At 48.7% G+C, this 13,234-nt stretch overlaps 1 protein-coding gene across 3 annotated transcripts; it reads right to left on the bottom strand.

Annotated features, from left to right (window-relative positions):
- Positions 1-174: 174 nt before the first annotated feature.
- cdyl (chromodomain protein, Y-like) lies at positions 175-12,302 on the bottom strand. 3 transcript variants are annotated; one of them, XR_015126026.1, is made up of 8 exons: positions 12,068-12,302; positions 10,980-11,691; positions 10,402-10,655; positions 10,158-10,330; positions 5,293-5,503; positions 5,066-5,209; positions 419-4,644; positions 175-338 (listed from the first exon to the last, which is right to left on the bottom strand). XR_015126026.1 is itself a non-coding variant. In XM_086271757.1 (7 exons), the coding sequence occupies exons 1-7, from the start codon at positions 12,089-12,091 to the stop codon at positions 4,486-4,488; spliced, it is 1,677 nt and encodes a 558-aa protein (XP_086127883.1). In that variant the 5' UTR covers positions 12,092-12,302; the 3' UTR covers positions 175-4,485. The 3 variants fall into 3 exon arrangements, 1 of the variants encoding a protein (XP_086127883.1); XR_015126027.1 differs by lacking the exon at positions 12,068-12,302 and adding an exon at positions 11,819-12,055; XM_086271757.1 differs by having other exon boundaries at positions 175-4,644.
- Between the last annotated feature and the right edge of the window lie 932 nt (positions 12,303-13,234).

The following is a 13,234-nucleotide window of genomic DNA, read 5'->3' as shown; positions in this document are numbered from 1 at the left end:
GTGCTCATGAGCAGCGTCGTTCCTCCATTCTGCTCATGGCAGAAAACAAAGTCACGTGATCATCAAACTCTTAAATGCGACCCTCGTTACACCGGCCGTTACACCTCATTACACGGGGCCGAGTGGCCTGTACTGAACAGGACTCAGGTGCAGAAACCCAGAGCAGAGACAGCAGATCATGTAACAATTTATTAGGTTTAAGTGCAAAAAAGAAAACGTAGCAAAGACAAAAAAAACAATAAGACGTGGAGTTTGACGAGGCATGGCCTGGGGAACGTGGCTAGGGCGAGGGAATGAGGCCTGAGATGCGGAGTGGAGCTGAGCAGGGAACAGTCACACTGAAGAGAGAAGATAGAGGAGTTAGGGAGGTGGTGGAGGCAGCTCTGAAGTGGCCAGTTGTAAGAGTAGCAATTCTCACTTGCAGTAGGGGACATGGAGTGTTGAGAGGGGGGTGATGAGAATCCAGGGGAGGCTGAGTGGCGTGGAAAGGCTGGCCTGAGATCCGGGGCTTCAGATGGAGTGTGAGGGCAGGCAGGTGAGGCACAGAGAGATTTTCAGAATGATTGCTTGGTATCCTGAGTCCGGAGGTGGAGCGTGAGCCAAGATGAATACAGCAACTGCAGCACAAGAGAGTCGTGTTAACAAGATAGATCACAGCAAGAACTTGAAGTATAAGGCCTGTTACCAACATGTGTTGATGACGAACTGGCAGTGAATGAACATCAACATGTGGTTTAAATCCCTCTGGCTTGATTGCCTGCAATAGGCCCCAGGTGTGCAGGAGCTGGAGTTGGCCCTGCCCAGGGGCAGATCCCAGGTCAGTTCAGGAGCCTTATGGAAATTCCAGCCACCCACCGCAGACCATTATTTATTTATTTATTTATTAACCTTTATTTAACCAGGAAGATCCCATTGAGATTAAAAACCTCTTTTTCAAGGGAGACCTGGCCAAGATAGGCAGCAGCAGATGTCTCACAGTTACAGAAATTATTCAAACACAGGCAGCAACAACACACATGCAACAATAAGTGAAAGAATACAAATAAAATAAAAATAAAATTCAAATAAAATAAAAAGTCAGTTAAAATGACAATCAATCTAATTGAAACAGTTGCATGTTATGGACTTGGCCTCAAGGATTCGTAGTTTAGATTTAAAATCACTTAATGAAATGAATTCAGTCATTTTCCTTCTGCAGTTTGTTCCAGGCCGAGGGTGCTAAATGGACAAAAGCTCTTTTACCAAGTTCAGTTCGGGCAAATGGAACAGAAAGCAACAAGTAACCATGCGGACGAAGAGAATACCAACCAGCATGTTTCATTACAAGCAGGGAACATATATAAGAAGGCAGCAACCCAAGTATCACCCAAGTACCATGACACCGGCGCAGTGTCGACTGCGATGCCAGTGAGTCTCCATCCTGCTGTGTGCCTGATATTCAGACAGTACCTGAAGGAACTTTGATCCTTTCAGACCCCAGTCCTACGAATCGCACGTCCTACGTCTCGTTCATCCTTCAGGCAGCTGATCTTTAGTAATTAGCCATGCAGAGCTGGTAAAAGTACAGACATTGTGTACTTTAGTAGAAGTACAAATACTGCTGTTAAAAATTACTCCAATAAAAGTACAGATTCAACTTCTTTACTCAAAAGTATAAAAGTACTGGCTCTGAAATGTACTCAGAGTAACAAAGTAGTTCTTTGGAGGTTTCTGTGCAGCTAGCTGAACCCTGTGCTACATTAACACAATGATGACAGATGGAATACAAACTTCAGTCTGTTTATTCTGTGCTTGATACGTGTTGGAGCTGATGGAGCGACACCAACAGTGTTTGCAGTCGCACGTGTTTTTATTTGCACTGTTTCACTGCTTGTAGCACACACACCGGCTAGCTCAGGTCCTAGCACAGCTTTTATCAGGGAGCCATGACCAGGTGACAGAGCTCAGGTGTGTCAGCCTCCCCTGAACCGTGTGTACATATATGTATATCATGTATATTGTGTTGCCTAAGTTGTAGTTGTCCTGGCTGATTTCCATCCTCCACACTGATAGCACACTCTTTGTCTTCTTCCCAGACGGTATACATTTGGTGGTCAATGAATCGCTTCGTCAGTATGGAGGACCAGGAGTGCCAAAATAAATTAAATATTTCATTAAATACATATATTATGAATTAAATGCCCATTCATTTCATTTAAAATATTACATTATTTCTTTCCTTTTTAATTCATTACTTAAACATTTAATTATTTAATGGGCTATTTAATTGTTTTTGGTACTCCTGGCACAAACAAATGAACAAAAGATGTTCTCCTTCATTTCTGTTAAACACAGCTGTATGAAACGTTTCCAGCTGTTAGTATCATGGTTGCTAGGCAACCTGGGCAGCGACGGAGGCTAGACCATCCCATTTCACAAGCCTCGCACTTCCGGCCTTAGCGGTCTTTGAGTACGCGGCCCTTGTGGACTGTTAAGGCTGCAGACCCTGAATTGGGATACAGCCAATGTGACAGATTTAAAACCACGAGGACTTCCATGTGAGCTTTAAATGAGCGTCCTTCTTCCTCTCCTGTCCTTCTTTCTAATCTGTCTCCACCTCTGAGTGAACGTAGCTTTGTCTTTTCTCTCCCTGTCAAATACAGCAGCTGGACCTTTAGCTGCAACACACTGTGAGACAAACTGCATGTTTGTTGAGCTGATAAGTGTCAGCTAATAGAAATGAGCTGACAGCTTGCTCCTCTTCTGTAGTGTTAGCTCGATGCCAAAGAGTGTGTGTGTAAACCCATCACAGTGCAGCAAACTCACCTGTTCATCCTGCAGAGGATTCTCATGCAGCCTTTAAATGACACAGTCAGTCTGCCTCAGTTTGATTAGCAGCAGGTTTATGAACAAACACAATGTGACATAACTATTCTCCTGAAAGTCTCTGAGCTTTTTACCGTTAACGCTGTTTGTAACTGGTATTCCTCAGAGGCTGCTCTCTTTAAAGCGCCTTCAGGAAACAGACCAACACCACGCTGGGAGGTTGTTCAGATTCTTAGCAATCCTTTCCTAACTCCTTATCAACTCTCCTAGCCTTCTTTCCTTGACCTCAATGATATTTTTGCCTAGATCAAGGAAAGGAGGCTCAGACATGCCATAAGTACAGAAAAAAGGATGGACTTTTTGGACCACACCGTGAGTTGACTGAGGTCAAAAGTCCTTTTCTCATGGAAGAGGCACCCCTGCTGAGGGTCATGGCCCTCTCTGTTTACAGTCTGTGCTGATTTCAGGTAACAAACAGAGCCAGACAGCGTCATGTGACACATTCTGAGTTTATTCTGGCAAAGAAACACGGAGACCCTGAGACAGTCAGCCCACCGGCCAGAGGTCACCATTTACCCACAATTCATCGCTGTAGCACCTGTATGCGCCCCCTGCAGGCTAAACAGTCTAGAAGAGCGCGCTGCAACACAACATCTTGACCCCAGGGTCAAAGTCAGGGACAGAAACACTTTATTTAGGGTTAACCCTGACCCCGCATGACCCCAGGTAAACACAACCTCAGGTAAGGAGACAGTCCCACATATAGGTCCCATCAGTCTGTTAGCCTAGCTTAGCTTAGCATGAAAGCTGGCCGCAGGAAATCTGTTAGCTTAGCTTTAATTAGCATACAGGCTAGAAGCAGCGAACCTGTTAGCCAAGCTGAGCCCTGAGGAAGACAGTAAGGCTTCTGCGGGTGGAGAGCCCTCAGTTTGGTCTGTCAGGCTAAATTTAAGTTTGAACTGAAACGTTTAAAATTTCCTAAAACGCCCAGTTTGTCTCCGTGCTCTCCCCATCACTGGGTAACCCCACCCGTCACAGGCTGGCTTCCACAAGGAGCCAACTGAGGCCAAATACAAGCATCACTTTGTCCTTGCCAGATTCCTGCTAACTGGAAAATAAACTATGTCTGATCATTATCATGCTCTGTAGATGCTGCTAGCTTCTGTTAGCATCTATTAGCTTTTATTAGACTACGTTAGCTCCTGTTAGGACTTTTTAGCATCCATGTGCTCCTGTTAGCTTCCATTTGCAACCTTTACCTTCTTTTAGTGCCTGCTAACATCGGTTAGCACCATAATAAACAAAACCAATCCTTCGTCATGAGCTGACAGCTGGCACGGGGGTAAGTTGGGGGTAATTATGCACAAACTATAGCCCTCACAGTCTGATTGCCATGTTTATTATCTTTCTGTCCAGTCCGATGGCATGATGTCATGAGGAGGCGGAGCTTAGAAACAGGAGGTAAACAGAGCATTTAACACGCAGTACAGTGGGAGGAGCATAGAGATCCATGACAGGATGACCGTCAGCGGAGTTGGATCCAAGCCAGCTAACCTTCTGCGGCTAGTTTACAGAGAGCAGAGGAGGCACCGTCCTCAGTCGGACATGTTGGCGTCTTCCGCAGAATCCGCCACGCTTCAGTCAGCGCTCCAAGTCCTGGTCACAGTTCCAGTTGTGGTCCTAGCAGAGCTCGGTCCTCCTCTGCAGGTACTGCAAGATGGCGTCAGTTCCCTGTGAGGAGCCCCAGACCCTCTTCAGGGCTTCACACTCGCGCTCGTTAGCTTGCTCCAGAGCACTGCGACTCGTGTTCCTCATTAGGGCCTTGGACTCCCGCAGGACCTGCAGGACAGGAAGTGACACCACGAAGGACAGAGTCTGTGACTGGAGCAAGTAGATCAATGAGTTTGTGTACTGATCTGTGATCTGAGTGTAGGTGACATCAGTCACAGAGGACAGCACCTGTGGGTGGGTGTGCACCACCACACCAGCCTGGCCCCCTTTTTAAAAAGCCCACAGCTGACCCCGCCCACCTTGAGTTTTAGGCCACCTGATGAGGGTCAGCGTCTGACGTCGGGGTGAAACGCATCACTGTGACATTTCACCGCAGACGCTTCAGTGCTGACCTTTGACCTTAGCCCCACCACATAACCTGTTTGGAGGCTTTAAATAATCAGGACCAGATCTGATCAGGAATCAATACAGTAACCTTGGAAACGTGTGTGTATGTGTGTGTGTGTGAGAAAGAGAGATAGGAACTGACCAGTGAGTCAACGGCGACCAGCTCTTTAATCCGCAGCATCACTTCCTGTGTGAAGGTCCCCGGCCACAGCACCTGAGATACCAGCCCTTTAAGACACGCCTCCTGAGCTGTCAGCTTCCTACCGCTGAGCAGCAGCTCGTTTGCCTGAAACACAGCACAGGAAGTGAGGAGGAGTTGCGAGGCAAACCATGCAGGACATTTAACAGTGCAGGAAGCAGCTGACTGACCGCAGCGAGCCCCATGATGCGAGGGAAGGAGAAGGAGGAGCAGGCGTCGGGCGTCTGGCCGTACGCTGTGTACGGTGTTTGGAACCACGCCTTCTCATTGGCCCACACCACATCACACAGTGGCAGAATGGCGGCGCCGAGGCCAACGGCCGGCCCGTTCACTGCCGCCACGATGGGTTTCCTGAACTGGATGAAGGTGTTGATGAAGGTCCTGAGAAAGAGGGCACAAGGGTCAGAGGTCAAAGCGCCCAGCTCACCGATGCAGCGATTATTCCATCGAGGAATCAGAACAAACAAGCACAAAAACATGGGCTTTTCACAATAAAAGGTTCCAGTTTATCAATGACTCTCTTTGCTCTGACAGTGTAGATGTTAATTACTGTTAACAGCTGACGTCAGCACTGCCGTGGGATGGCGGCACAGCAGAGCGCATCCCCGGCGTTCCAGGTAAAAGGGCTTCAAGAGGAACGAGCAGCAGGAAATACAGGTGCTGGTCATAACATTAGAATATCATCAAAAAGTTGATTTCACCAACTCCATTGAAAAAGTGAAAGATGTTTACGTCCAGTCCACACAGACTGACATATTTCAGGTGTTTCCTTCTCTCAGCCAATGAAAACCCCAGATTCAGCATCTTATCGTGAATATTACTGAAGACCAATACAAACAAAGTGTTTTCAGGAATCGTGGCCAACTGAACAGTCTGAGCATGAGCAGCTCTCGATACATAGCTGGGCTCCTTTTGCCTGAATGACGCAGCAACGCGGCGTGGCTCGATCAGTCTGTGGCGCCGCGCAGGTGTGACGAGAGCCCAGCTTGTTATTATTATTGGTATTTGTCGTGTTTATTATTCTTATCGTACCTTCCATATTTCTGTTGTTCAGCGCTTTGTCAGCCATGTATTGTTTTTAATGTGCTATAAATGAAAATTTGGATGGAATTGGTGAAATAAATCAACTTTTTGATGATATTCTAATGACCAGCACCTGTATATAAAACACGAGCTACGAGACCAGATCTCGGCCGCAGAGGATAACGACAAGCGTGGAGAAATAGGGCGGTGCCACATGACCGAATGAAAACGTCTGTCATATTATACACTACCGTTTGTTTCATGGTGTCATAAAATCTACCGTTTACAGCGAAATGTTTTCATGGGAGCTGAGAATCCAGCATGACCAGGGAAGACGAGGCAGAACCAGGCAGCTCCAAACAGAAGGACCAGTCCACACAAACCCAGGACCTCAGTCCTAAACGGGGGGCCGCCTCTGCAGCAGGGAAACCGTTTGGTTATGAAACGCCTGACACGGACCAGAAAATTGGACTATGCACATTATGGCACAAGCCGGTGCCCACCTCAGACTCAAACACCACAAAGCTCTTCTCAGGAGGATGCAGAGTTTACGGACGAGAAGCAAAAACGAGCCGTCAGGCGCTCCAAGTAAACCTCAGACTCAAACGTCAGAGCAGGCTCCTCCCCGCAGCACGCCGTGGAATAAAGACTCAAAAATGTATCGTTTCACGCAGTCAGAACACTCGACACCCAGCTGGAAACACCGCACATGTCGAGCTACCCGGGGTTCACAGGAAAAGCACATTTAGGGACAGAGATGGTTATCGGGATGTCTTATGTCAGGAGACTGTGGTCATGTGGCACAGCCCGAGGCAGAGGCTTGCTGTGGTTAAAGAAGGACGAGAGGAGGAACCTCCGTCGACGCTGGAGTCAGTGGATCGCTTACTACCACAAAGACTGGAGCTGGACTCAACTGAGCTACAGGTGGGAAGAGCCCATCGCCACGACCACGGCAGCCTGGCAGGAACGTGGGCTTGAAACACCTGCACGTGATTATGCACCCGAGGTTTCAACGCGACAAAGGGAACATGTTGGAGCAAAGGCAGGGCGGAAAGAGAGGATTTCAAACCCTGCTTGCAAAGATGAGGTTTTGGTGAGGTTTGAGGGAATGGTGCTCCATGACTCAACCAGCGACGCTCAAACGCTCGGAGACTTGATTGGAGCGTAGCCGGCGGTTGCCAGGGCGCACAGACAGAAAAACAAGCCTTTCGGGGAAAGCCTGAGTTTTAAACGCTAACAGCAGGAATGTCGGCTGGACACAAACAGAATTTAGCAGCTGACCGAGCAGTAAGGCAGTAAAACAGAGTTGAGCACCAACACTGCTAGAACAATGGCCACTGGCTGGACGCCATTAGAGGGCCCTTCCTATTGGAGGGTGAGAGAGCCCCTGAAGGCCCCACAGCTGGAGGTCAGCACATGTCTTTTTCTTGATCATTTAAAGAGTTCATGTTTTATACAGCTGTAATGTTTACATGTGTATACTGGGTCTACTACTGGCACGATACCAGTCCTTCCTTTTAATGTTAATGGTCTGTCAAACCCGATGAAGTAAAATGAGGAAAGAAAAGCAGCTTAACTACAGGGAACATGACAAACGCATCTTCATCCTGTTATAACAGAGTTATAACAATCCTTCAATTAAGCAAACATCGATGGATGGATTACAGGCGTCCAACTCCTCGAGGGTTATGTATTATTGTAGGGTCTGCCTTACAATATAAAGCACCTTGAGGCGACTGTTGTTGTGATTTGGTGCTGTGTAAATAAAGTTGAATTGAACTGAGGGCCGGTGTCCTGCAGGTTTTAGTCCTTGATCCAACACAGCTGATTTAAATGACCTCCTCAGCATGTCCTAAAGTTGTCCAGAGGCCTGGTAACGAACTCATCGTGTGGTTCAGGTGAGTTGGCCCAGGGTGAGATCTAAATGTGCAGCACAGCGGCCCTCGAGGCCTGGAGTTCCCCACCCCTGCTTTAGAAGATATAAATCTAAGTATTTACAAGTCTGAGGCAGAGCCTTCAGTTTACAGGCCCCTCTTCTGTGAAACCAGCTCCTAGTTTGCAAACAATTGGAGAAAAAACATAAAATGAAAACAACAGTCGAGGATATTAGTTTTAAAAAAAACCTGAATAACAGGAAATACTGAAAAATCGATTTTTTGTGAAGCAAAGCGGTTATAAAGGAGGCTCTCAGTCAAACCATTGGCCCAACATTTAAGACAAAGTATTAATATTCAGGGGAATACTGATTAGCCTGCTATACTGATGGCATTCTGATTTATTTGGGACTACCAGCTAACTCAGTGCCTGTACTGATGCAGGCGTTTGGCTATTCTGGTCAATTACAAAATGAATATAAGACAGGTACTCGATTACACCAGGAGAGAAGATGAAATAGTTACAGAACTATTCGAGTGCCATTATTCACCAGTACAGAGGATACAGTAACACACAAACAATCCATCAGAATGAATCTACCACCCAAGTTATTATATTTATTCCAAACCCGGCGGCAGGAGTGAGTGGGAAACAATCCCACGACTAGGGATGGGTATCGTTTAGGTTTTATCTGATACCGGTGCCAAACCGGTACTTTTGAAACGGTGCCGGTGCTTAAAGAATGGAGAACACAAACTTTGTCCAAAAACCTCTCACGTTCAGCTGTTTTTTTGTAAAAAGATAACAATATTAGCCTTTTCTGCAGCTATGGGGCATATATGGTATCACTCTTGGCTGGAAGCTTAAACAATGGAAAAAACACAAACTTTGTCCTAAACCTCTCATGTTTAACTGTTTCCCACTTTTTCTTTGGTCATTTTAGCCTTTTTGGCCAGGGTGAAGGGAGTATCTGCCATCAAACAAGAAGACAGCCGCATGTAGCTATGATGGTGTTTGCTAGTTCACCTTACATGCATTAATGTAATAACGTGGTTAGCCTACTCAACGTAAATTACACACGAACATTAAGCTACTCACGCAGAGAAGAACGGCTGCTGCTGCATCATCATCCTCATCATTCCTGCTACACTGGCAGGGCTAGGGGCCAGGACTCTCCTCTTCGGGTTTGTGGGGGATGTTGCTAACTCTGGGTCCGATAACAGGCACCACACCCGCAGTAGATGCACTCGGTGCGAGGTCTCGCAGCAAGCTATCAAATACGGCGCATTTCTCGGCTTTTAACAAAACGCTATGCGTCGCCAGGTGTTTCATCAGATTCGAGGTGTTACCTCCTTTGACAGTATCACAGTATCAGCTTAAAGCACTTGTTGCTGCTGAGTTTGCATCTTTTGCTGTGAAGTACAGCCAGACTTTTGACTGCTTCGCCTTGGGCCTTTTTATCTGTAGCTCTGCATAAAAGAACGTACGTACCTGGCCCCGCCTACTATCCTCGGAAACGTAAAATGATTGGCTGGAATCTAAAGTGTGTCACATCTCAGGAAAATAAAGCACCGAAATGTGCGCTGCTTTTCGGTCTGGTCACTACCATTTATGTCAGAACCAGTGCCATCATGGCACCGGATACCGGTACCCATCCCTACCCATGACTGGGACAGAGTGTTGTCCAAATATATCCGGCAGGCTGAGGGAAGAGGAGGGTGGGGCCACAGTTAAGGCCTAAAGAGCTGCAGCTTTACGTGAGACCATGAAGGAAGGCAGCCTACTGCGTTTCTGTAAAAACATCTGTATTTACACACGAGGCTGTTGTCAGAGGAAACCTGCAGACGGATCATTTCTGCCTCGCACACAAACACTCGGCTCTGTAATCGATATAACCAGGAGGACTGGACAACAACACGGGCGCGAGCTATGACATCATTCAGCCCACTGAATGATGTCATAGCTTTTACCCTCAAGCTGCTCGCAGATACGTTTCTACTGCAGGTCTGGTTTTGGCCACGTTTCCATGCCGACGACAGAGCGCTACAGAGTTTAAACGAAGCAAACGTTGGCGTACGTTTGAGTTACTGTATAACGGCTGCAGCCTTAGACGCCGCTCAGCGTTGCCGCGTGTTACCTGATGGTTTCGGCCATTTTGATGCTCTCCTTCTTCCTGTCGTCCGTCAGGCGTCTGATGAAGTACAGGAAGTCCAGTCCGCAGCAAAAAACGCTGCCAACGGCGCCGAGCAGCACCAGCTTACTGTCGTCCGACGCCGCTGTTGCCATGGCGCTCTGGATCTCCTTCATCACCTGACAGGGACGAGACAGAGGTGAATTTCTGGGCATGTGGGGGCAGTCTGACCGCAGGGGCGGGGCCTCACCTCCGGGTTGAGCGTGTTGTTGTCAGAGCTTTTGGTGGACAGCAAGATGTGGGTGAAGCCATCTTGTTTCTTCACCACGATGTCACGGTAACGGTACGCACTCTCCGTCTGACGCACGCTGAAGCGAAGCCGTTTATCGAACGCTGAGCGCTCCTCCAGGCGCCGCTTCCCTGTCACCGTGGTCGCCCCGGCAACAGCACTCTGCAGACCCGACATCCCACCAACGGCGACGCCCTCAATCAGTGGCGAATTTCCTAGAGAGAATGCAGAACATCAGAACGCCCACTTCCTGTCCACAGACAAAACAGCAGGTCATGGGACAACGACCAATCACCAGGAAGGAGGCGGAGTTTACTGTAAAATGAATATGGTTCTCATATATCACTATCAGGCTGAGGCTGTAAGGAGCTCTCCTACTGGCTGTTAGAAACACAGCTGCTCTCACCTGAGCGTGACGCCGCCTCGTAACCGATCAATCAGTCTAAGGATCGATCTGGTGGTCCGGCTGACTGATTACACCATTTGGTAATGGCTGATTGATCAGTAGCATGCTTCCCCCCCCCCTGGGCGGGACTCACCTCTGCCACTGAGCGAGCGCATGGCAGCTGGTGTGATGGGGGCTCGAGGCGGTGGGTTCTGACTGCGGGGTCGGGTCCCCATGCGCGCTCGCTCCTCTCCAGGCCCCAGCTGGATCCCTGACGGCGGTTTCTCCAGCAGAGCGACCTCTGGTGGGACCAGCTGAGCCTCGCCTGCCTCCAGGCTGTGTGCCGCCTCGCTGGGCGACTCCTCGGCGTCTGGGCGGCCATTCATTGGGCTCTTTGGGACCAGGATCTTGATGCCTGTTTTTGACAAGTCCACGCTACGGCGGGCGGGGCCAGCCGGAGACGCCGACATCAGCCCAAAGCTGTCAGCCGGCAGCGGCTGCTGTAGGGGGCGGGGCGGGTTGGCAGGGAGCAACTGAGTTGGGCTCGGAGTAGATCTCGCCTGGTTACGGTCGCCCGAACCGCTTCGGATGTCCGCATCGACGTCACCGCGAGAGGCATGTGGCTTGCAGGGCGCTTTGTGGACGGGGCCCCAGTGAAGGTTAGGCGTGCTGCGTGTAGAGCGCAGCAAGGCGCCGTCTCTGTGGCGCTCGGCGTGCTGGCGGTTGAACTGGTGGACATACGCCATGCACGTGGACAGGTGACTCTCGGGCTCCCAGGTGTCGCCCTCAGCGCCGTACCCTCGCCACCTGACCAGGTACTCGACCCGACCTTTCCTGTTCCTGCGCCGGTCCACAATCCGCTCCACCTGGAGGACACAGAGGGCCAAGCCCACAATAAGCATCACGCCACTACTTTGGTGACGTCACATTGTGACGTATTACAGGTATTGTTCACTAATCAGATCAAAACTTCCTCCGCCGGAGGGCACGGACCACTTCAAGTGTGAGCTCCCAGCAGGCTCGCGAGGACAGTTACAGGGAGAGACCGGAAGGCTAACAGACAGCTACCATTGCGCTAACTGTGCTCACGTGCGGCCCCTCTAGCGACTAGCTGTAGTTTTTCTCTGGACTTCTCTCCAACCGTCTGCCTCGGACTCGATCAGTCGATAACTGCCTAATTTGTTCGACTTTCCTAACTTCATAAACTCCGCCGCTTAGCATGTTAGCATTAGCTCACATTACCTCGTAGAGCTCCTCGGTCGCCATGGAGATGTCCGCGTGCACGGGCAGCTTCAAGAAGCTACTTCAGGGGCGCAGCAACATGAGGGACGGTGTGTGTGTATGTGTGAGTGTCGATCCGCGCGGAGCTGCAGGTGTGTGTGCTCCTGTTGGCTCAGGTAACTATACCCCGGTGTTAGCTGTTAGCACGGTGGCGTCTCACAAGCTTCCGCTCTGACTCTGACCATGACCTTCAAAATAAAAGCCCCACCACGACAGGAAGTGACGTATTGCAGTTTTATGCACTGATGTGTAATTTTCTTTTTATTTGTTTCTAATTTAAATAATTAAAAATGGAAACATGTTTATTTCTGCTATAAAATTTAACCAGCTGGGGCCTCTGCTGACCCTAGAGGAAGTGCAGTATTTGGTACTTCCTGTGTGTGTTTCACGTTTTTTTTTCCACTCTGGGATTCCAAAGGTCAGTTTTCCTTAGTTTTGCAGCCATAGTCAGAGCTGTTTTCAGTTGTCCATACACTAGGGGAAGAAGCTTCAATGCTTCCTTTATGACCTCCTTTAGTAGAGGAGACACTGGACCATCTTTATGAAAAGGGAGGAGAAAATGGCGTCCCATAATTCGTTGTCCATCCGACCATTCATGAAAACATAATCGCAGTAGCCAAAGCGGAGCAGATCATGTAAATGTCCATTCTAAGTGTTTTTTGTTTTCATTCAGAACCTGTATATATATTTATTTACAGCTTTTATCAGCAGCAGTGAAACTCACAGCTGAACCCTGAGCGTCACATGAAGAACACAGAACGCTGTATGAGCGCAACATTATGATCTATACGAACTGATCAAAGTGTGCTTGTATGATCAGTGATCGTTAGTAATGTCCAGTGTTGGGAAGGTTACTTTAAAAATGTATTCCACTACAGATTACAGATTACATGCGCCGCTGCTCTACTCCCTCTACACTTCAGACTGTGTGGCCACCCACGGCTCCAACACCATTGTGAAGTTTGCTGACGACACAGTGGTGTTGGGTGCCATCTCCAACAACAATGAGGCGGCCTACATGGATGAAGTGAAGAATCTGGCATCGTGGTGCCAGGACAACCACCTCCAGCTGAACGTCAGCAAGACCAAGGAGCTGGTGGTGGACTTCAGAAGGGGTCAGCACAGAGA

Source organism: Aulonocara sp. 'chitande type north' Nkhata Bay, linkage group LG18 (genome assembly GCF_057382095.1).
Source record: "Aulonocara sp. 'chitande type north' Nkhata Bay isolate Kocher_YH1m ecotype deep benthic linkage group LG18, A_spYH_male_GT1.1, whole genome shotgun sequence".
Taxonomy (NCBI): domain Eukaryota; kingdom Metazoa; phylum Chordata; class Actinopteri; order Cichliformes; family Cichlidae; genus Aulonocara; species Aulonocara sp. 'chitande type north' Nkhata Bay.
The sequence above is the reverse complement of the archived record's forward strand: the minus strand, read 5'-3'. Positions and strand labels throughout refer to the sequence as shown.